Source organism: Puntigrus tetrazona, chromosome 4, assembly GCF_018831695.1.
Source record: "Puntigrus tetrazona isolate hp1 chromosome 4, ASM1883169v1, whole genome shotgun sequence".
Taxonomy (NCBI): Eukaryota; Metazoa; Chordata; class Actinopteri; order Cypriniformes; family Cyprinidae; genus Puntigrus; species Puntigrus tetrazona.
In genome coordinates this window covers 3,819,433-3,843,932 of record NC_056702.1, presented here as the reverse complement: position 1 = coordinate 3,843,932, position 24,500 = coordinate 3,819,433, and the positions used below count along the sequence as shown (strand labels likewise).

The following is a 24,500-nucleotide window of genomic DNA, read 5'->3' as shown; positions in this document are numbered from 1 at the left end:
AATATATAATATATTTGTAAATATTTTATTCAAATTAAACCAAATGGTTTAAAAAAATAATAAAATAAAATTATATATATATATATATATATATATATATATATATATATATATATATATATATATATATATATATATATATATATATTAGTTTAATCTGGAGTGAATCAAGATGTGTGTTTCCTAAAGGTATTTATATAGGATATAATATGATATCATTATAACATTTTATAATATTTATAATAATTTTATTTTTACTGTTAACTGTTTTTAAACATATATAGAGTGAATCCGTCTCTATGCTTTACATCTTTAGTGGATTAGATTTAAGTCATCTGTCCTGTAAAGGCCAGGACAGATGAAAGCACAATAATCATAGGTGTTCAGCCCTCATATGTAATTGGGATGTAAATGTAGCGCATAACAGAAAAGACACAAGTGCCACTTACATAATAACCCAGGCGACTCTCCGCTTATACCAACGCTAACCACAGACTAAACAGAAAAGTGCATCACGTAAAGATTACGCTGCTAAAATAAGTGTGTGTTGGTGCGTGCAAATGTCTCCGGCTGACCTTTTCTTGTTTTTTCCGCTGTCGTCTTCACTTTATTTCTCTCACGCTTTCCTTTCCCTCCTCACCGAGTGGTCTCGCAGGGAGCTGCCCCATCTTGTCTCTGTAACATAATCATTTCAATATAAACTATTTAGGGCATGTTTAAATGCTTGAATTTGATAAAAGGCCCTCGGTCGGCGATGACAGACAGGGGAGCCCGGCTAGCTCGCTGACAGACACACACTCGATCGCACGCTGGATGATAGCGAGAGCGAGGGAGGATAGGGAGAGTGATTGAAACGACTGCGAACAGTTTCCAGATGTTTGATTAGAAGGTGTGTGTGTACGGTGTCAACGGGGGAAATGAATTATGGGAACGAGCGGGTTGTCTTGTGTGTTTGTGTGTGTGCGTGCTCTCGTATATGCGTGTGTTTCCTCGGTCCGGCTGATGGTACCCCAGGCACGTCTCCGCTGGCCTGCATACTTGCGTGTTTGGGGCTGAATTGGTTTGCATGGAGAGTTTAGCTTCAGTCAACCGTGCTGGTTATTGCCGCTCTTCTGCTAGATTAGAAAATACCATTTTAACTCATTTAATTACTCTGTAAACTAGCCAGAGTTTAGAAATGCTGCATTATCTGCAAAAGCAGTCTAAAACAGAAGGACTAACACCACAACCTTTTTAGTTACTCAGAAAGGTTATACCAGATTAAGACCATTACAAAGATTATTTTTCCCCCTTAGAATAATGTACACTGATTTGTGAGCAATAAAACATGAACTTTTAATTATTTTAGTTTGAATTACACAACAGTAATGACAATAACAACATTAATAACAATTATTATCATATTTTTTATTATTAAAAATATTATATAGTGCATATATATTTTTTGTTTTAATAATAATAATTTTCAACAGTATTATTTTTATTATTATTATTAAATATAAATTGCTGTCCAGGTTTATATAGTTATTTTATACAGACATGCAGAGTTAAAAATAAACTCAGAATATACAAAATATATATATATATTTCTAAAATATTTTCTTTTCACTTTTAAATTGCCTAAAAACTCGCAAAATATAAATAAAAGAAAAGAACAGAAAAAAAATATTAAAATAAATCTTAAATGAAATGAATTTTTGCAATTTGTCTGTATGTTTATGTAAAACTTTTTCAAAATAATGCTGGTCTGTTATTATAACTTGTGATTGATTTTTAATACACATGTAGAGGTGTTGTTTCTTTTCAGAAAGCTCACCTGTCCTTACACTCACCGATCAGCACTGTGTAAAGACTAGAGCTGGTAAGGGTCATAGCAGGCCTGTTTTCTCCATCAGGTCTCCGGTTCTCTCTCTAACCGGGACAGTGAGCTCTGGCACAGAGGATCCATTTGTATTAATACACGCCGAGCCCAGTAATCCTCACAATAGCAGCCAGTCGGCATCACCTCGGATGACACCGTCCCCGACGGACCCCCGCGCGCTCCAAAGAGTTTTAGTGTCGGGGGCGAAATCACGCTGGTTTTTCCTGGCGGCCCTGGACAAGCAGCGCCTGTGTTATTACATGGCAAAATCCCTTTATGAACAAAGCAAATAAAACAGGCCATTTAAATCTCCAAAAAATACACTGGCGCGCTCAACGGCGCATTTCTCAGAGATTAGCTAGCCTGAGGTGAGCAGCCTGAAAACGATCTGCAAAAACGCTCCTTTTGTTGAAAACTCTGTCCCAACTTATTTGTAGAGGTTCATGTTTCCACAAATGTATTAATTTTAATTGCTTTTTTTTCTCTAAATATTTGGTAAGGCTACACACATCCCTGAGTACAGACAAGCTCATGGGGATTCCACATTCTTCTTCTTGCTTGCTTGCTTTCGAATCAGATCAGGTTAGCGCGGCACTTGTTTTTTAGCGACGTTTCCAAACGCCGTGTGTGTTTGCCCTCCTCGTTTCCGATCGAAAATCGATGTCGATGAATCCTCGCAGCCTCTCGCTCTTCGCCCCTGCAGTTGTTTATCATTTACAGATGTGAAAAATGTCCAATGTTTGCTTAAACTCAAAGCTTATTTAGTCTCATTAAACTTCATTATGTGGAATATCATTAGCCCCCTGCCTGCGCTAAGGAGCCATTGGAATAAAGTGCATGTGTGTGTGTGTGTGTGTGTGTGTGTGTGTGTGTATTAGGGAAGTGTGAATGCTAAATCACTGTTAAATATTCCATTATGTCATTTGCGCTATAATGCTTTTACTCTGTTAATGAATCAGCATGATGTTATAATAGTTATCAAGCTCCTAGACAACACCTTTTCAGTGTTGAGATTCTGATGATATATAAATACGACTATAAAACGTCTTAAAATGAACAGGTTGGCAGAACCTCATTTTTGAAATTGACATTTTATTTGTAGCTTTTTGTGTTGCCTAAAGTTTTTGACACGTTTATGCAAACATTTTCAACCGTGTATCACGAGCAATGTGCCGTGTGTTTAAACATCTGTGCTCTCCGTCAACCTTATAATGGAAAAATATAGATCAGATGACTGAACTTTGCATCTTTGACTTGACAGGTAGACAGGAACTAAGCTGACAGAGATGATAAAGCACTTCCTCTAGGTCACAGAGAGCTCCTGACCTTCTTCTGATGTTGTCCACATCTGAACCATTGGACCCTGAGGATGTTAAATATGTCAAGACACACAGACAGAGACAAGAACAGCAGGCTATATCAATTGTATTTAATATTTACATGATCATTAGCTTAACATTAGGAGGCCCTGAGCTGTTCGTTTCAGTATTTGACACATCAGTCAAAAGACGTGAACTTCTAGCGTGGTTATTCTCCTGTCTTACCGCTCTCGTTCTGTTGATCTGTCTTCTGGAGAAATAGAGCTGTAGAGGTGAATGATTCAGGCGTTGTAAAACGGCTAAGATTACGTGGATTTTAAAGCCAGCAGGTTAAATTGTGGTTACAGCTTCATTTTGAGTGATGGACGGTGGAAGAATATAATCATATCAATCAAATGCTGCATGTTTCTGTGTTTAAAAGAGTGATTCATGTTTTTCATTTTAGCTGGCACAGTGTAACTTTTTAGCACAGTGGTGTGCAACTATTTGACATTAATACCTAAGATTACCTGTCTAAGTCTATTTTGTAAAATAGGATCCAAAGGTCTGAGACCACACTGAACATCTGCTTTTCAAATTCTAATTTAAACCTGGAAAAAAGAAGTTTTAGAATTTTGATTCTTTTAAACTGAAAATGTATAAAGTTATACGCTATTTTGTTAATTATACATTACTTTGTTGACTATTTTGTTATAAATCGTTACAATAATTTTTTTGTTGTTGTATTTGATCATTTTATTGTTATGAAATCTACAATTATTATTGGAAATTGTTTCAGTGGAGACTTCTACACTTTGCAGTTCAGTTTCTTTGTTTATTTACTTTCTAAATAATTCGATTTTTAAGTACTGTGTAATTTTACTGCAGTTTTATAATACTTTTATTTTGTATTTTAAAATACAATTTATTATATATATTGTAAAAGGTTGTTTTTTTTTTTATAAAAAAGGTTGCACTTATCCCAAACTTTTAAATGCTATTTAACTTAAATTTAATTACTTAATATTAAAATGTAAATCTGTGTAGAATTAAACCATAATGATTGGAATATGTGTTGATTTGTGTAAATTGACGCATGTTTCCCGCTGGTGCCGCCCCATGTTCAGTTAGCATGTTTATCTGCGGTCTTAAGCTTAGTGGAAACTTTCTGTCCCACCTCAGTTCAGTTAATATTAGTGCAAACCTGAGCCAGCGTGTGTTTGCTGCAGCTACTGAAATAACTGCAGAGGAAACCCCAAACTACACACACACACATACACACACAGTTTCCTACACATTTGTTGATGGGATTAGCTTTTATTGGGTCTGTGGATGGTGTGCCAGCATTGGCCGATATATTTAAGATGATGTTGTGGAGCTGTGTATGTGGCTGCCTGTTTAGGAAAACTGTTTACATTTCCAAAAAGCCGTTTATGAGAATACTTGTTCTGGATCAACACCCCCCCCGTATCTGTGTTTTTCACCATTATTGTCATTATCTCTGTCTTCTTTGCAGACATCGATGAATGCTTGGAGAATAACGGAGGTTGTGATCATTTCTGCCGGAACACAGTGGGCAGTTTTGAGTGCAGCTGTCAGAAAGGACACAAACTCCTGACTAATGAACGCACCTGTCAAGGTGAGTCACTTTTTTACACTACATTGTTTCTGTTTTCTGGGTGTTTTAGATGTTCATGGGTCTGTGACTGTGACACTTTATGATTCCTCCTAATCCATATGATTCCTCCTGTGCCATATGGCTTGCTTTCTTCTTATTTATTATTTAACAAAATGTCCAGACTGCTCTTACACGTAGTTATACACAAGTTTTAGCTCAAGTATCATAAGTATCAGAATAGAACTAAACGTTGTTTATTTATTGAGAATCATTCTCTTCTACTGTAGTTTTCTTCTGTTAAGCACAAATTATGTTTAACAAAATGTTCAGGATGCTCTTATGCAAACAACAACTTAAAGCTCCAAAAATGACAATAAAACAATTTTAATTGTGATTAATGAAAATCTTCCTCTCCACAGTTTTTTTAGTCTTCATGCATGCACATTTATTTTTTTTTTCTTTTTAAATCTCCTGTGGATTTTCTTTTTTAAATTATTTCTGTGAATAATTTAAAGAGATCTAAAATGCTAAATCCAGCCGTGCTGCTTTGTTAAATCTGTGGGGCAAAATGTGAGATATTTAGCAACATGTTCGGGCAGCTCTTGTGCATACGACAACCGAAAATAACAATAAACATATTAAAGCATCATACCTGTCTGAAAATATATATTTATGATTTATTTATTAATTTATGCAGCTTTTAATTTACTAAACACCTTGCTTTCTGCAAGACAGCTTGACATTTCTTTGAATAACAACTTTAATATCTGTCTGTTATCGCGTAAGGCTAACATGCAATTTAAAGATTTCCAAAGATTGATAAGTAGTGAAAGCAGTTTTGTGGTACTTTTTTCCTGATTTTTCGCTCAAACGCGTACATTCTGCAAAATATCTTCATTCTCATTTGAAGAAGTGGATTAGCATTTTAAAACCACTGATACCGACATGTGGATAGAGAAGCTATCTACGCAAACTGTCCCATCAGGAGCACCTCACTGGCTGTTGTTCGGTCGGGATGCTGGCAGGCGTTTTGCGTCGTATGAGGTGTGTGTGTTTAGTTGAGTTTACTGGAGGTGAATGGTGGCAGATTCCTGAAAGCATGTCGGAGCATGAGTGGGAGTACAAACAGAAATTATTTTATTAAGCTAAACCAAAACACCACACCACCCTATTCCTGGCTATCAATGTGTGGGGAGTGTATGTGTTTTTATTGAGGGGTGTGTTGGTGAAGCGCTGTGTTTTGGCTGTGCCAGCTATTTTAAGAGATCTATCTGTTTTTTGTTTTTTTTTGTCATACTTATCTCTCTTGTATATTTTCCCTTTTATAGCTACATTATCATTTTTTTATTATTTACTCAGTTGTTGCCAGACAATCTATCTATCTTCTCACATTAATTTGCGGAAATAAATCTGATACGGTACACTTGTTGCCACGTCCATGGTTTTCCTGCTAAATGTTCCTGTTCACTGTTACTGCTGGTTGTTTTTTGGTTCGTGGGTTAAAGTGATCTCCTCCCCCCAGACTCCTGATGGAGAAGAAAACTGGAGAAAAACCTGACTGGGCTAATTTTTTTTATTAGCAATTGGGCTGGTTTGTTTCATAGACCTGGCAACCCTGTTCTCGAGTCAGTCTACACTGGGCTGCTTCGCCAGGTATATAGTGCAAGTAGAGATATTAGATGTGGGTCACTTTTAAAAAGAGATGTAAGCTGATTAAAAATAAACAGAAATAGTCAACAAATAAATCTGAGCATCGCTCACATGATGTGCAATTTATGCATACCAAAAATGGCTTATGTTTGTAATTATAAATGGTTGTGATTTGAATGTAACCCCCTTAAAAAAAAGTCAAAAGAGTGGGCTGTTTTTTGTCTTTTAGGATACTGATGGTGAGAATCCAAGAATCCTGATGAAATCACCATTTTTGGTGGCCATTTTTATTGCAAGACAGGAAATTATTACACACGCGTGACTTGCTTTAATGGTGTTGTGTTCTTTGTTTGTTCTCCGCAGATATTGACGAGTGCTCCTTTGAGAGGACATGCGACCACATCTGCATCAACTACCCGGGAAGCTTCGAGTGTGTGTGTCACAAAGGTTACAGTCTGTATGGCTTCACACACTGTGGCGGTGAGTTCACAATCTCGAAACCAGCCAACGTTTCTCACTCTTTTAAATGTGAAAAATCACATTCGGATATGCTGCATGTGACAGATATCGACGAGTGCAGCATTAATAATGGGAGCTGTGAATACGGTTGCATCAACACACCGGGCAGTTACGAGTGTGTGTGTCCTCCTGGTCAAAAGCTCCATTGGAACAAGAAGGACTGTGTTGGTGAGTCCTCCCTTCGTTCCTCGTCTCGAAATATCCCATAATGTTAGCTGTTTCCGTGGTAACGCACCTTGCTTGGTCCTCAGAGGCGGTAAAATGCCTCCCGAATGGAAAGCCAACACCTCGTGCTCAGCTCAGCTGCACCAAGACAGGTGGAGGGGAGGTGTGCTCCCTGTCCTGTCCTTCAAACGCACTTTTCCTGGCAGGTATGTACGTCGCTTTTTTGTGGAAGTTAGTTGAACAGCACGTGATTGTGTGTTGTTTGTGGATACATTATGTCCGGTTTGATTTGTTGAGCATGGAAAATACAGAAAGGGAAGGAATTTAAGGAAAGGAAATGATTTATTTAGATTAAGCACTTCATTTATGCTTATTGGCGCAATCAGTCGTTGCCCTCTGCTGCTATCTAGTGGTACAAACGTTATATTGCGTGTGCAAATGTTAATTTAATCTATGTAAAGGCATAGAACTGTCATAACTATAAATGTTAGGTGACCGAGCACACCATAACACTCCAGACCAGAAGATGATTTTTGACTTTCTGTGAGAAAGCGACTAGAAAGAAATGTTGAGGCAGTATTTCATAAGTACATCTATCATCTCTGTGGACTGATTTGGTAAAGGTATTAAGGTGTTAGATGCCCAAAACTTGTCTCTGACAAACTTCATGCAAGGTCCATCAGTTTGGAGGAATGTGCATAAACACATTAACAGTTCTGATTCATTAAACTGTGATTCATCTCTGCATCTTGGCTAGTCTCACCCGCTAAATCTAAAAACTCTACTAAAAAAATACATTTGCCCTTTTTCAGTGGTAAATAAGAAAAAAAGTTTGCATTATAACAACAAAAAATCTTTAATGTGCTACAAAAATAAGTATTTAAAATATCCTAACAATCTTTAAATAGTTTCAGTGAATATTTATTATTTTTTCCTTTAATCCCATTGGTAAATTTTTCTTTTTCTTTCTTTCTTTCTTTCTTTCTTTCTTTCTTTCTTTCTTTCTTTCTTTCTTTCTTTCTTTCTTTCTTTCTTTCTAAAGCACAGAACTGCAGAATTTTATTCTAAAACTGTTTCCAATGCAGTGGATGTACTTCAAAAAGCAGTATACGCTATAAAGTTAATGAAATCTAGTATGCACCACAAAAAATAAATATTCAAAATAGCATCCTTAAAATGTTGGATAATTTAAGTTCTAACCAAATTGTGTTTTTTATGTTCTTGTGTAGTAGCCTAAAATTAAAAAAAATGTAAATGATATATATATATATATATATATATATATATATGTAATATGTAATTATATGATTAACATTTTATGTTGAAATCAACAATGCAGTATATGTTTATGGAAAGTAGTGTAGATTATAAAAGCTAATATGCACTATAAAATCTATTATGCACTACAAAAATAAATATGCACTAATCTGAAGTGTGTCGTAAAAAGTATGTTCTAGAATAAATCAAATGAATAACATCAAAATTTCGTCTTTAAATAAGATCCATGTGAATCTGAGTATATGAGTATTTATCTTTGTGAGTGTGTGTGTGTGTTTATGACTCTTGGATTCTCTGTACGTGTGTGTTAATGGTCTCCACGGGTTCGCACAGTGAGCACTAAAGCCGTATAAAACCTCTTTTAATCCTGTTCAGCCGGGGTTTGTAGCCTCATGCCAACAGAAATATTCAGCCTTGCATTGGACGATTTGTGGCAAGGCCAAAGGCAGGCCAATGACTCTCTAGACAACTTCCCAGCACTCTGTCTTCCTGACAGCCAACCCTCTCCACTCACACACACACACATACATCATACACACACACTACAAAACATTACTCAGGTGCATGCAACACCTGGACCTGGAGCATCTGTTTAAATGATTTCTCTCTCTCTCTCTCTCTCTGTGTGTGTGTGTGACTAAGACTCTGAGAACAGTTACACTCTGAGCTGCGGTGTACCTGTCCAGCCAGGTAAAGTGCCAGTGAAGAGGAACATCACTACTTCCAGCAGTAGCTCCCTGCAAACCTGCACAGGTACATCTTACACCTGTCCATACTCTTTTGTTAAACTCTGAGACATCTCTCCTAAACATGCGTGTACAGTACTACTCTCAATATGCACTACAAACAGCAGTCTAGCTTGAGCTACAAAGTATAGTATGCCCTGCAAAATATAGTGCACTACATCATTCGATTCAAACAAACACTCATAAGACCAAGCACTTGCTTTTATTCTCTGTGCTTTCCTTCTCTTTCTCTTATTTATTCTACCATTTCATTTCTTCCCAATTCACTTTCCTTTACTTTTCACTTCTCTCTTGTTTTCTTCCTTAGCTGCTTTCCTTTTTCTGTTCTTGATTTCTGTTTCTTTCCATTACGTTACTTTCCTTACATCTTTACTTTTGATCCTGTCTTCATTTTCTTGCTTCCTATTCAAAAATTGTTCTATTTGCTTTCTATTATTTTTCTTGTGTTCTTTTCCTGATTTCTTTTCCTTTTTCCCATTTCATTTTCTTTTTCTTCCTTTTTATTCCAGTTTTCTGTTGATCCTTTTCTCTTTTGCTTTTCTTGAATTTTTCCTCTACACTATTTTCTCGTTTCCATTTTCCTTTTTCTTCCTTGCTTTCCCTTCATCTCTCCCTTTTCCTTTCTCATTTCCTAATTTCCTCTTTTCCATTTTCCTGTCTTATCCTCACCTCCTCTACTTTTTCAGTTTATTTTCCTTTTCTTTACCTTTTATCCCACTTCCTGTTTTCTTTATCTCTTATTTCTTTCTTTATCTCTTGTCCAGTTTCAGCTTTCCTTTCCTTTCCTTTCCTTCAGTTTTTTTATTTCTGTGCTATCTCTTATCCTTTTCACTGTTTCCTTTCACTTCTTTCCTTTAATCCAAGTGCTGTAGTTCAAATCTTCCTCACATCTCGGTCTCTCGGGTCACTCAGTGCAATGGCAGGACAGACGTTCGCATACCTTTGCCTTGTCCCAGAATACCTATCTAGATCTTTTGGCCCCTCCAGCAGAGATCAGACAGGACAACTGTAAACAAGTCATGTAGCATGACCTGTTCCACTCCATTACAGACACTAAAAAAGGGTTTAAACTCCGATCTGCAAGGAGAATTAGAACAGGTCCTATCATTCAACCCTGCTGAGGTCACATACACGCTACTATTATCCCCAGTGCTCTCTCTTTCCCAGCTCTCAGAATTCGACATTCCCCAAGTGGTTCGTTGTGTAGATTTTGGAGAGCAGAGCAAGGCACAGACAGACAGACAGACTGCTTAAATACACTCGCGCACACACACACACACACACACACACACACGCCGTTTCTTGTTTTGGACAGCATACATAGGAATGCTGTGAACCTGAGTAAATGACTCGGTGCTGGCTGCACGTCTACATGCTGACAGATTTGAAATACACAGACGGGTTTCTACCACAGCGGCTCCTGAGGGCCTCTACACGCGGGGCCCGGAGAGAACGAGTAAACAGACGGTTCACGCTCGATTCACACATTCTAGAAAAAAAAAAAACATCGCTTAAAGGTTCACTACCAAACTCCTACCGTCACGTCCAAAACCACCACACGCTCGATATGGTTGCAGAAGACCAGCTGAAGCCCTCAACCACAGTGTGTTCTCTCTTCAACTCCTGACCCTTCATCACCCTTCATTCTCTCACTGACTTAGGACTTGTTGTGCTAAACTAGATACTCACATTTTTAATACTTTGGAATGGGCCGCTCAGCCCACAGGACAGATTTAGTGTGTTTGAATGTTGGATTTCTAAAAGGCCTCATATTTTGTTGTTTTCCATGATTATTATCCAAACCGTGCAAGTGAAAGTGAGACTTTGCCGATTTCCTGTCCATCAGAGATGCTGGCCCAGCCTGTGAAGCAGAAAGCACGCTTTAAGATCAAAGACGCCAAGTGCCACCTGAGACCCCGCAATAAGGAGAAACACAGGGATATGGGAAAACAGGGCCTGCAGGGTGAGATATAACACATTTAAATACTGAAAGCATCCTCTTATTTCCTTGACTTATTTTATCCTTCTGTACCGTGTCCTTAACTCATCCTCTTTTTTGTACGTTTTCCTATTTCCCATTTCCTTTCCATTTTCCTCCTGTTACTTTTATATGTTTCTTTTTTTCTATTTTCCTTTCTTTGTCCTAGTCCACTTTTCCTGTTTTATGTATTTTTTTGTCTTCTCCTTTTTCCTCTTGTTCTACTTCCTCATTTCTCATTTTCTCTTCATGTTCCCATGGCCTATTATCAGCTTTACCATTTCTCTTTTTTTCCTATTTTCCTCTTCCTGATAACCGTTTTTTTCTTCTCCATTTCATATTTGTCCTTCTTATTTTGTTTGCTTTTTCTCTCCAGCATCTTTTTTCCTTTTTATCTTTTGACCACTTTCCATTTTGTTTTTCCCATCCCACATCATCACTTCCTTATTTTCAGTTTCATTAACTTTTTTTTGCTTGTCCTTATCGTACATGTCTATTATATATACGGTCTATTTTGTATATTATTCTTTTTATTATCCTTGTCTTGTCTTGTCATTCTGTTGCACTGTGGAGCTTCAGTCACTAAAACATTTGCTTGTGTGTGTAAACATGCAAAGCTCTTTCTGATTCAGATACTGACTGATTCCTTTTGATTCGTCTTCTCCTTTTATCTTTCCTTTTCTTTCAGCAGCTAGTCAGTTCCCCTGCACAGACGACTGTCAGGTGACATTTGTGAATCTGAAGTGCGACTCGTCCAAAAAGCGCCGTCGTGGCCGCAAATCTCCATCCAAGGAAGTCTCCCACATCACAGCGGAGTTTGAGATGGAAATGAAAGAAGAGGAAGCCTCAGGTAACATTGCCTTTGTGTGTGTACAGCGGTTCTCTCTGCGTTCTCAATTTCCATCTGTGGTTCTAGAACATAAAAGTGAGCGTTCTCGTCTTCATATACATGTCAGAGTCATGTAACGTGGACTGTGTGCGTGAGAAGACCAAACAGAGGCTGCATAATGCCATGCGAACACTAAGGAAGTCCATCAGTAAGCAGCAGTTCTACATTCAGTTCTCCGGCACGGCGTACGACGTGGCCCAGCGCGCCGTGCGGCAGACAGAGGGAGACGAGACCTGCAGTATAGGACAAGTCCTAACCGACGGGAAGTGTGGTGAGCATTCTAGAAGATGCTTTTGTTTTCTGACCTGGTGCATTGAAGACAGTTCCGTAAGTCTGTGTGTCTGGGTGCGCTTCTGTGTATTCATGTGTCTCCCAGTCAGCTGCGGTGTGGGAACCTTCTACAGCGGAGAACAAGAACAGTGCGTGTTGTGTCCGCCAGGAACCTATCAGGACAGAGAGGGCCAGCTGTCCTGCGAGCCCTGCCCCAGCACCGAGGGACAGGGCGTCACGGGGGCCAAGAACGTCTCCGAGTGCGGAGGTGTGTGTGTGTGTGTGTCAATGAATAGCTTTGTGATGGTAATGAAACACCTATTGATTGCAGGAACTGTTTGATGCGAGACCATCCCCTTTCTTAAAATGAATCAATACATATTTGAAATTCGGGGGTCAATATAGCCTGAAATGAAATCCCGGAATTGCTCATTATCATGCAAATGTGAGATTTCTAATGAAGGTCAGAGGAAAGTCTTGATCAATTGGTAGGTAGAAGCTCAATTTAATCATTTGAGCTGCTCAAGCACATCCACAAGGCAATTTTAATCCATCTGTGATTCTCATACGTGCCGCAGTGCACATAATGCTCATAATACTTCAGTGCTTCAGTTTAGTTGACTATTGAATGAGGTTTCTTTGCTTTTAGCTCCCCCTTGTGGGATTAAAGCCTTCATGGGGCCCTAAGCAGAATTTTATTTGGGAACCTCTCAGTGCTGGTTATTGTCAAAGCTTGTTTAGTCTTCTGTGATTTTTTTTTTTTATTGTAACAGTTGCAAACTTACAAGTGTGGTCAGGTGTCTTAACATTCAAAGTGGCATACTTAATGTAGTGTACTGAAAAGTAGTCAAATAAACTAGCAGACCATTAATTTACAGGACATAAATATTAATAATTGATAATATTAATATAAATATTTTTATAATAGATATTAAACAGCAGAGAGCATCTGTAAAACAACAACAACCCTTGATCTATTTCTAGCTAATTGAGGCATGATGTTCAAACATAAACTTAAACAAAAAGATACCCTACCTAGGTTATGCTAATTAACTGAGGTCCGATCTGTTTAGGGGTGTTTTTCCTAAAAAAGTCCATGGAAATAACGAGAACAACCAAAGTTAGCTAACGATGGCCTTGACGCTTTGGCTGTCGCTGAGCCAGAGAAAAAAAAAGACATGGAACAACGTGGAAATAATAAAAGTATATGTACAGATTATTTAATTATTTAATATTGTGCTTTCTTATTATTATCATTGCCCATCTACAAATAAATAAAATAGAATGTAATTTCATATAGGCTTCTCTTACGGGCCCTCTGGTGGCCACGGGGCCCTAAGCAGCTCCTTAGTTTACTTATGCCTTGGGCCGGCTCTGATGATGAACATCATGAACCACTTTTCTGTTTGTCTACTAATTACGTTAAACATCCAGGCTGTGCATTTTTATAAAATGATAGTGAACAGATACAGGGTCTGTGAAAGCGTGAAAAAAAGACCAAATAAAGCACCATAAAAGTAGTCTAGACAGCTTGTTTTCTTTATGTTTTCTAATGTCAATTTGATACTTTTTTTTTGAAATTACCAGACTAAAATACTAATCATATTCTAAATAATCATATTAGAACCATTTCTAAAGAATCATGTGGCAGACTGGAGAAATTATTACATAGTTTTTGTGAATTGTTAAATTGTGTAAATCACAATATTGCTATTTTTGCTGTTTTTAAAGACATTTTAAAACATTAAAAAAAAATAGTGTTTTTATATATTAAATGTTTAAAACGTTGCTTCATTCTTTCTCTGGTTGTAGGCCAGTGTCCTGCCGGTCAGTTCTCTGCTGATGGTTTCCGTCCATGTCAGCCTTGCCAGCTGGGAACCTTCCAGCCTGAGCCGGGCCGTGTGTTGTGTTTCCCTTGTGGAGGAGGACTCATGACTAAACACTCGGGCAGCACGTCCTTTAGAGACTGTGAGGCTAAAGGTATGCTGGGAAGCACAGCGACTCCTGGTTCTTTAAGCATGCTTACTTCTTACATATTTTGAATTCTCTCTTCCCTATATTTCCAGTTCACTGTGCTCTCGGGCATTATTATAACGCCACCACGCACCGCTGCATCCGGTGTCCGGCTGGTACCTACCAGTCTGAGTCGGGACAGAACTACTGCATCACCTGCCCTGGAAACACCACTACAGACTTCGACGGCGCTAACAATGTATCTCACTGCAAAAGTAAGTCAGATACTTGCGAATCCACTATAAGATGACCTAATAAGCAGTGAATTCAAAGGCAAAGTCTGTTTTATCCCTTGCAGATCAACTATGTGGTGGTGAGCTGGGAGATTTCATGGGCTACATCGAATCTCCCAACTATCCTGGCGACTATCCGTCTAACGTCAACTGTGTCTGGACCATTAACCCTCCAAACAAGAGACGCATCCTTATTGTTGTGCCAGAAATCTTTCTGCCTATCGAGGATGAGTGTGGAGATGTTCTTGTCATGAGGAAGAGCGGTATGGTATACCTGTCGCTTTGCTGCTTTATTATTCCTGCAAGAATCCGTGTTATTGAGCTCCTCCCCTCTCTTTTTAGCCCAGCCCACTTCCATTACAACTTATGAGACATGCCAAACTTATGAGCGGCCGATCGCCTTCACCTCGCGTTCACGCAAGCTGTGGATCCAGTTCAAATCTAATGAGGGAAACAGCGGAAAGGGATTTCAGGTCCCATATGTCACTTATGATGGTAAGATAACAATATACATTGAGGCACCCACGTACGCATACAGTAGGGTTGCATTAGAAGTAACTGGTACAGTAGATTTAGTTATTGTTCAAAATCAATACATAATAGTTTGATTTCAAATTTTAAAAAGTAATAAATAATACTTTTTATTCATCAAGAATGCATTAAATTGACATTTAAGACATTTATAATGTTACAAAAGTTTAATAACACAATTTTTTTATTATTTTAAAAATATTAAAATAGAAAAGTTATTTTCATTTGTAATAATATTTCATAATATTACTGTTTTTACTGTACAGCCTATTTATATTTGTGAATATTGCCAAAATTGGTATAAAGAAAGTAGGCTGTAAAAAAAAAAAAAGGAAAAAAACTATAAATCATAAATACTACATATATCAGTGTTGTCAATGAAAGCAATGTGTCTGTCATTACAGAAGACTACCAGCAACTTATAGAAGACATTGTTCGAGATGGCCGACTTTACGCCTCAGAAAACCACCAGGAGATATTAAAAGTGAGCGTATGTTTACAATACAGCAATCAACTGCAGACAAACCTAACTTGACCGGCCACTTTTAATTCTCTGTTTCTGTGTTGTCAGGATAAGAAGCTGATTAAAGCTCTGTTTGATGTGCTGGCTCACCCTCACAACTACTTTAAATACACCGTGCAGGAATCAAAGGAGATGTTCCCACGTTCCTTTATCAAACTGCTACGCTCCAAAGTCTCCAGGTTTCTACGGCCGTATAAATAGAAACCCGAACATTTCTTCCACGACCCCGGCTCTATCCCCATCTCTCTTCCTGTCTTTTCTCCACTAGCTCCCAGAAGGCCTCACTACTGCAAGAAGATAAAGACGTTTGGCCTTCTTCCTGTCTGAGATTTGTCCCTTTTTTGTCTTGTTTGTTTTTTTTTTTTTGTTTGCTAATATTTATGTGCTTTATTTTGCAAAAGCCCTCTTTGGATGTTTGATATCTACAGTATATATTTGTATATGTATGTATGTATATATATATGTGTGTGTGTGTGTGTGTGTGTGTGTGTGTGTGCGTGCGAACAAAAAAAAAAATATGTGCAAGCTTATGACATATTAGGACACATACAGACACACACAGATATATATTCTTGTTTTGAAAAGGTTATTTTCATGCCCCTAACGTGCACAAGGGGTTTTAATATCCTAGTGCACTTAAAGTTTTCTTTACAAACTGTATAAGAAAGGAAATCGCTTTCTGCTCTGACCACAACATGAAAAACAAAGCCAGATAAATGAAAGAAAGAAGAAAAAACAACAACAAGATAAAAGACAAAGACTACCTGTCGGTACGAGAGTTAGAGTTACATGTACGTTGTTTAACTAGTATTTGGAGCTTCAATTGCACTTGAATTTTATATTGTAGAGAATAAGGAATCTAAGTTTTTCGTAATGTTTTTGTTGTATAGAGATGTTTTACTTTGGTCGTAGAAACACGAAATGCCCGAACCTCCCCTCTACAGGACGCAGAAAGATATATCACTCTCCTGAAAACAAAAAAAAAAGGTTTCATAATGATCATCTCATAATATTGGCAGTTTAATATAAAACGTGTTAAAAGTACCCTAACGTTTGACTGGGTCTGTATCTAGCCTGACAAGCGTAAGATTTCACGTGATTTAATTTCACACGATGCGATGAGATTGTCATTAACCTGGCTGTTATTGTGCATGTGGTGCAAGCCAGATTTTAGTTCGAGACGGCTGTCTCATGGAAACGGGAGAGATTTGATTCAGAACAACGAAGAATCACGAGTCTCACGGTCTGTTGCATCTATTACATAGTAATAACATATCACCTTTGTGCTGTGCACAAAGACACGTTACTTTGCTCTTCTTGTTGAACTGTGGATGAAAGTCAGAGCCCGTTTGTTGAATGGATGACATACCTTAAGTATGTGAATGTTGGCGGGCTGAGAGAATCCAGAGATCCGATCATTTCCCCTCATAAATCAGCAGAATGCTCTTGTAGGAAAACAAAAAATATATATATAGTGTGAGTCTCAATGTGGTTCTGGTACAGTTTTATTTGGTCGTTTTTGTGAAAACCGATATAGCGGTCTTTTTGCAAGTGTAGAGGGGTGAGAGAAGAGGCAGAAAAAGACAAATCGAACCACAGACATCTACGCGTGCCATAAAGTCACAGAAAGACGTTGTTTCGCATATTGTCCGGTTTGGGAGAAAGGGACGGAGTGATCATTCAAAAGCTGCTTTGTTATATGAGCACTTACTCATGCTTGTATTTCTAATATCCACATAAGACAGGGGAAACACATTCACTCTTGCATCGAGCATAAACCAACTTCATGCATGCGCACACAAACGCATTACCTAATCCGTATTATTATGCTATCACAGTAATTTATGATTCGTGAGATAACCGCAGGTTGTCTTTGATCATTTTTTTGTGCGTGTGCGTGTTAATCACATGTCACAGTCTCGTTTGATTACTAAAACAGAGGCGTGTGATTACTTGAGGAGACGTTGCTGTTTGAAAAGAAGACCGTGGCTTCACACACATAGAAGTGCTTCGCCCCTCAGATGGAGAGTGACTCGAGACTGCTGCTGGCGTGATTTGTAAGCTTTATGAATACAGATGTGTAAATGATGTACAAATGTTAGGTTTTTTTAAGTTAATATTTACAGTAGAAGGAAACGGCGTGCTGGGGAAGGTGACAGTCTAACGTGCGCAGGGCTGATCTGGAAGGCTGTGTTTGTTGGTATGCTTCCCATCGTGATAAATGACCGCATTACAGAAGAACAGTTCTGCTGTGTGAAATCAACCCCAGGAGACGCGTAGAAGAGAACGGGAACTGTTGTTAAGACCTCACTTTATTAATAAATCATTCAAATCTTATGCCGTGTGTTGTGCCGACCTTTCGTTTGAAGCACGTGCTAGTTACACGCTAAGTATAATCAGTTCAAATTAATTAAGTGGAAGTTAAGACAATTAGAAAAATGTGACCCTGATCTGACCTAAAAGCTTTGCACGATTTGTCGCCCTCTCGTGTTAAAATATCATAAAATATTACGCATATCTTCCCACAAAGGGGCAGTGCGCACCAAGATTTCACGAGCAGTTTCTAATTCATCTTTATTGATTTTTCGTTTGTTTTTTGAGTATATCTGAACTCTTTGTAAAGTAAAAAGGTTAATATTCATATTTTTTTTACCTATCAGATACTGATTTGTACACCTTTATCTGTGATTAAGTTTCAAAGTCAAGGTCAGACAAAAAAAAACATCGTTGGTTAGACAGCACAGATAAGCTATAGATATAGATGGCAGATATAATATTAAATATTAAGCGCTCCTCTCTGACTGAAACAACTGGCTTGAGTGGAGCGCTAACGCGTTATGCTACGAGAACGGATCGTCTCATGAATATTAATTACGCACGTGACGTTGACAAACTGATTGGCTGAACGGGAGACGCTGGTTCTGACTCCGCCGAGCAAGATTTCAGTTTAAGCGCGCCTTAGCGTTTAAGGCGCGTACAGCGATGGACAACCTACTAAAGTACAAATAATCGCGCACAGAACTGTCAAATAACATAACGAAACGACACATATATTATCTAATATAATATCATAATGCGTCGCGAATGGCGCAATCGGTAGCAAGTTGCGTCAACAACAAAATCCGTTAGCGTCTGCGAGAGGCGTTTTTGTGATCGTCAAGGAAGTTAAACGACTGAAAGCTCCTGGCCATAGTGGGATTCGCAAGAGGAGGAGAGAAGGATCCGGAGCAGCGGAGGGGGAGTGTCTCCGACCGCGTGAAACACACACACACACACACACGCGCACACATACCGGGGCACCACGCGACTTCAGTTCAAACAAACCAGCGCGAGCCTCTGCAAACGGGAGCTCTTTTTTCCCCGGTTATTAGTCCGGCGTCTTCACCTGCACGTCTTTAAAACCTATCAGCGTCAGACTCTTGAGTTTGCACAGGTAAGTATATTTCTGCTATGTAAATCAGCACCGCATATCTTTTGAATATGCATGGATGATTATAAACGACGCTCGTCTGTTTGGGAAGCGGAGACAGTTACCATAGATACAGTCAGTTCCTGAACGCTTGTTAAACGTGCGCGATTGATTTTTGGCGTCGTGTCGGGTTTATTTCTTGTTATCTAAACAAAATCCTTAACGGCACACACAGTGTTTATCTGGCAAAGGACGCCTTGTGAAATTAGGCTTAATGAAAAGCAAGTTATCATATGGTTAAGCTGATAGATCTGCTAATTAATTTAGTCTCTTTTTGTGAACCATGTTACACTCACAAAAATGCCAGCAAGTACGTTTGTGTTATTTTTTGTACATGATCTTTTGACATGTAGTACTGAATACCTTGATATTCATCATTTAAATAAAAGGCAAAATACTTGCATGGTCTCTTTTAACACCTAAATCCTACATTACTTTTTTAATACTTTTTTTTTTTTCAATATATTTTATTTAGTTTTATTTTCACTACTCCTCCTATTACTTACAGCTTACGTGCTTTTACTTAGTTTGCTTAGTCATCATCCATCTTTTATGTAGAAAAAAAAAAATCGTATCGCAATTTTTTTGAGGTCTTTTTCAGCACTCTCTGACTGCAGAAAGCTTTCAGCTTCTTTCCTCCTTGTTATTTCAGTTCAAAATAACATTTTAGCTCCCCTTTCTTTTAGAGGGCTTTTGTGTCCTCTCTCTTCCCAAACAATTGTCTCTGTTGCGTCGCATCTTTTTTTTTTTCTTCTTCTGCCGTCTTGAAAGTGCAGGGAACTCTATTGTTAGACAGAAATCGTGACAGAATGGTTACCATGGCTTTGTGTAAGATCTCGGCGCTAACACGCAGGAGAGTGGGACACACCGCCGTCAGCCGCACGTCTGATTGTGGGTTTTGATAATATGCCGCTGTCACCGTTCTCATCTCCCTTTATCTTGCATCTCGTGCCTTTTTTTTCCCCCTCAGGTGCATTGTGGCCGCTGGTGTGCTGTGATTGAGGGGAGGCATGCAGGCTCACTGTCCCAGCAGCGGAGCTGTACGGTGGGCCAACCGCTGAATACGGTCCGGGACCCGTCCCGACAACTTGCACAAGACAGTCTCACCCCATTGGAAGCCCTTTAAGCGAGCACCGGCGAGCAAGTGCGCCTGTGTGAGAGAGAAAGCGTTAGTGTGTGTGTGTGTGTGTGTTGCCATGGCTTTCACACTTTCCGAAATCATGGCAGCCCGACGACAGCAGCAACAGTCTCAGAGGAGCGGAAGAGGGGTGGTGGAAGTGGACGAATACAGCGCCAACCCGACTCAAGCCTTCACCTTCTACAACATCAACCAGGGGCGCTTCCAGCCGCCTCACGTCCATATGTAAGAAACTCGCAAATTTAAGAATCGCATGCGCTTGACTAGTTGTCCTAGTTGTCTTCTGCATTTTTTTTCTTTCTTTTCCATTTCAGATTTTTAGCAGCGGCACTTTAATTTGCATTCTGACAGCACGCTTTGCTTTAGCTGACAGTTTGCATGTTAAAATTCTCTCAGGAGATCTTCATTACCTTTAGAGCGCTGTTGCTACCGTTGCGTTTTTAAAACACAAAAAAAACCCGCCCGATTGGGTTCATGTCAACTAAATATTTTTCATGATTCGGGGCTTCCTTACCAAATTTTTTTTTAATAATGACACTATTGTCTTTTAATATATATATTTGAATTTGTTGAAGAATTTTGCATCATTGTTTCTTTTTTTAATTGTATTATAGTTCAAAGAGTAAATTATTTTCCCCTGAATGGGCCTTGTTTCACTGTTTCTATTTCTTTTTATTTATGCCAATTTACAAAGGAAAACAGGCCACTACCATATATTCGTGAGTGTGTATGACTGTCTGTGAGTTGGTACCTGTGTGTGTGTGTGTGTGTGTGTGTGTGTGTGTGTGTCGCCGGTAGAGTCTGTGTGGTCGACCCAGTAGGAGATGCTCTAAAGTGGGCCATTCTTATTCAAAACTCTGCCATGTCCCTCAGAGACCCTTTTCTGCAAATACAACTGCGAAGTCGTGAGAGAACGATATATAACCTTACGTATTCCCACGCCTCTGTCTCTCCACAGGGTAGATCCGTTACCCCATGACACCCCCAAGCCCCCGGGCTACACGCGGTTTGTCTGTATCTCTGACACGCACTCGCGCACTGACACTATTCAGATGCCTTACGGTGACGTCTTACTGCACACTGGAGACTTCACAGAGCTCGGCCTGCCCAGCGAAGTCAAGAAGTTTAACGACTGGCTCGGTGAGATTTTTTTTTTTTTGCTTGTTCTCTTCCTTAAGAAGGTTTTGTCGGTGACTTAAATTATGTAATGCAGCGCGATGCATTTATAGGATCATTGCATCTTTAAAAGTGTCGCAGGGCTGAATCTGCTTTAAAATCTGCTTTGATTTTGTGGATACAAATGCGATGAAACGTTTAACAGAGAACTGAGAGAGCTGCCGTCTTATTTGTAGCAAAAGCACAATCACATTAGCCAAAGTATTAAATAAATGAACATGCGAGATATGTGGGATGTGTGTGCATCTGTGAATGTTGCATGTTCAAAATCGGCAGAAGCCTAGATTTTTGAAATAATGAATTATGTAGTACGAAAACGTACAGTACCAGTCCAAAAATACTGTTTGTTGTAACCGAGATGCGAAACGGCTCGTTCCGAATAGCTTTTTAATGTCAGCTACAGTAGATATATTACAAGTCAATGATATTGTTCATAAAGCTGCCTAATTTATGAACTCAAGCGATTATTTTTATTTATTTTTTTGTTTATTTATATCTCTGAAGGAAATAAAACACAGTGATCTTTTATCAAAAAGTCCTTTCGACAAAAGTAGAATATGGATATTTATGATGATTTTCTTACAAACCAGAAGCACGTAGAGGTCATTGTCGTGATGCTTTATATATATATATATGTCCAAAAAGATGAGGATGGCTCCGTACTAAAGAGAATCAGAAGGATGACTGGTGTTGTTTCAGGAAAGGGAATAGAAAGCAGGAGATCTGGATGGATGGAGGTTAGTCAGCGGGGTGCAGGAGACACCAGTCAGATTAAGACTCCCGCTCGTGTGTCTCATCTTCTTTCCCGCTATTGATTCTCTGCTGTCCTGCCTCTCTCTTTCTTTCTGGCACGCCGTCCCTGTGCCAAAAAGGAAGTTCTCGCTTTTGTTCTCGCGTTTGTCTCTGTATAAATATTTATAACTTGGTTCTTTTTCTCATCTCTGTATCTTTGCTCCTGTGTATCTGAGAGAACTCGCAGCGCACATGCTTCCTTTCTTTATCCAGCAACAATCCTCAGAGATATGATTTTACTTTTTTTTTTTTTTTTTTTTTTTTTTTACCTCACAACACTTTAAAGTGTGCGCAAATACACAGTCTCGCACAGACCTCCTCATGTGGCGATGCTCTTAACTCAACCTAGTCTCATGGCCTTTTTCCTTGGCAGTTGTATATTTTTTTTTCCTCCTTTTTGCTTCCACACTGTAATGTTTTTGCTGAATCCGTTTCCTCTTTTTTTCGTCTGGGCTCTTCGCGACTGCTTGAACTTGTCAGGTTTAATATTTTAGGCAGTTGGGGGTACTTTAATAATAGCGCGTCACCTTAGACCCTGAAGTAGGCGCTGTGAATACAGCATGCAATAAAGCAACTCGGAAAAAGCTTTGGAAGTGCGTGAATCTGTGTATTGATAACGTGGATAAACTCTAGTCATCATAGGGTAAAAATTGTCATAATTGTTACTATATTGTGTGTTTAGCACAGCTGGAATGCTATTATAAAATGGTGTGAGACACTGGAAATAAACAGTAAGATGTGTCACAGCAATAAAAGATGTCTATCTCGTGTGTGTTTGCATACACAAACACATTGCAGAATAGATTGCTATGGACTGATAGACTTACGATATAAAAGTAAACAATTTGTTGTCTTCTAAAGCCACGTTTTAGGTTTGTTCCAATATATCATGCCCTTATAACTGCATAAAACTATTATTAGTGCTAGGCCTGTTCTTATTAGCCTAATATTAAAATAATAAAATGTTCCTGCTATTTCAACTCGGCGTGGCACATGCACACAAATGAGGCTTCTCCTCCTCATAGGAAATGTTTTGAAAACTGGCTCTAAAACTAAGCTCACATTAAAATTGACCTGCAGAGTGATACACCTTTATTTACAAATTATGTAAAAAAAGAGACATCGTTTCTTTAGCAGCTATGAATAAACATGACAAAACTGCATTGTCACCAGCGTTTCGTTTTCTTTGCAGAACATTAGCAAAAAACATTGACACTTATTCTCCTTCATCGTTATGACAGAAAAATATGCATTTTTTTCGTGGGGGCGCGTGGTCCGGTATCCATTTAATTTAGCTTTACTCCAAAAAGATGAACTTGGGCTACCTAAAAAATACTTTTATCCTTATTTGTTCGTGTCCAATATTCAGTTTAAAATAAATCTACTTTCGATTTTCACCTTGAATGATAATCTGCCAAAATGTGGTTTCTTTATCTTAAATTATAGGGTTTCCTACATACATGCGATTCATTAGATTTATTAATTGACAAACCTTATTGAAATTTGACCACTCTTGTGACCTGTAGATGTCCATTCTTAACAATTGTTGGTCATAACTTTTACATTTTTTTTCTTCTTTATGAAAAGTGTTTTGACAAGATGACAAAAATGCAAATTTTTCACTCATGTGAAAATGATTACAGCGTTGTCTGATTTGCCCAACCAGTTAATTTGAACTAACCATTAGCGAGTACAGATGTTCACGAATTAAAAGTCCTGTTATATAAATGTGTCGAAGCGCAGTTGAAGCAAATCCGTATCTTCACAGGTCTCCATTTGTGTTTATCAGTCTTGAATCATTTGTATTTGCGTGCTGAACAACTGTACTAGTGCAAGAAACCGCGTTTGTCTTTCTCTTGTATCCTTCGGGCTTAACACCGACCGGAGAACATGCTTTAGGATCATTTCTTGGATCTTTAAAGAACTGCGTTAAAGGGAAAATCTGACATGAATTCCCAGTAATAACAAGTGATACTACAACCTTTCTGGAGATCATAGACAAGGCTAAAATCTGCTGTACTGGCAGGGTTTTGCTGAAGAATACAATCAATAGTTATAGTAAGTTACGTCAGTTCAGACTCCAGTAGTAGTCCAGTCCAATTTCGGATGAAGTTTGCTCGTTGGAGCACCCAAACTCCTTTTTCACAGGAGGTTTCTGTGAGTTTAAGAGAATCTGTGGCACAGGCAGCTGAATTTCTTCTTGCATTGTTTCACATGCACTTTTTCCGTGTGGAAGTCATTATGTGCAGACCTGGGTTAGAGAAGCAGGTTGAAATGGTTAATACGCTTTTCTTTCTCTCGGGTCAGGAAGGTTCGGTAGTTCTTCCGTCTTGTTCTGTCCTGTCCACATTAT

At 38.7% G+C, this 24,500-nt stretch overlaps 2 protein-coding genes across 5 annotated transcripts in view; both read left to right on the top strand.

The window, feature by feature from the left end:
* The window catches only part of scube1 (signal peptide, CUB domain, EGF-like 1), a 62,131-nt gene extending 44,222 nt beyond the window's left edge, over positions 1-17,909 (top strand). For 2 of the 4 annotated variants that reach the window (XM_043237726.1, XM_043237728.1), the window contains 15 exons: positions 4,676-4,798; positions 6,791-6,907; positions 6,992-7,114; positions 7,198-7,317; positions 9,032-9,142; positions 10,982-11,098; positions 11,802-11,963; positions 12,070-12,273; positions 12,379-12,540; positions 14,085-14,252; positions 14,339-14,500; positions 14,584-14,781; positions 14,861-15,013; positions 15,454-15,533; positions 15,621-17,909. In XM_043237726.1, coding sequence (XP_043093661.1) covers positions 4,676-4,798; positions 6,791-6,907; positions 6,992-7,114; positions 7,198-7,317; positions 9,032-9,142; positions 10,982-11,098; positions 11,802-11,963; positions 12,070-12,273; positions 12,379-12,540; positions 14,085-14,252; positions 14,339-14,500; positions 14,584-14,781; positions 14,861-15,013; positions 15,454-15,533; positions 15,621-15,773 — 2,153 coding nt within the window. In that variant the 3' untranslated portion in view covers positions 15,774-17,909. The remainder of the gene's footprint in view (positions 1-4,675; positions 4,799-6,790; positions 6,908-6,991; positions 7,115-7,197; positions 7,318-9,031; positions 9,143-10,981; positions 11,099-11,801; positions 11,964-12,069; positions 12,274-12,378; positions 12,541-14,084; positions 14,253-14,338; positions 14,501-14,583; positions 14,782-14,860; positions 15,014-15,453; positions 15,534-15,620) is intronic. The other 2 variants (XM_043237730.1, XM_043237727.1) reach the window with 1 other exon arrangement.
* A 620-nt stretch (positions 17,910-18,529) lies between these two features.
* The window catches only part of mpped1 (metallophosphoesterase domain containing 1), a 31,465-nt gene continuing 25,494 nt past the window's right edge, over positions 18,530-24,500 (top strand). The window contains exons 1-3 of the mRNA XM_043237756.1: positions 18,530-19,005; positions 20,012-20,404; positions 21,138-21,319. Of these exons, the coding sequence (XP_043093691.1) occupies positions 20,238-20,404; positions 21,138-21,319 (349 nt within the window). The 5' untranslated portion in view covers positions 18,530-19,005; positions 20,012-20,237. The remainder of the gene's footprint in view (positions 19,006-20,011; positions 20,405-21,137; positions 21,320-24,500) is intronic.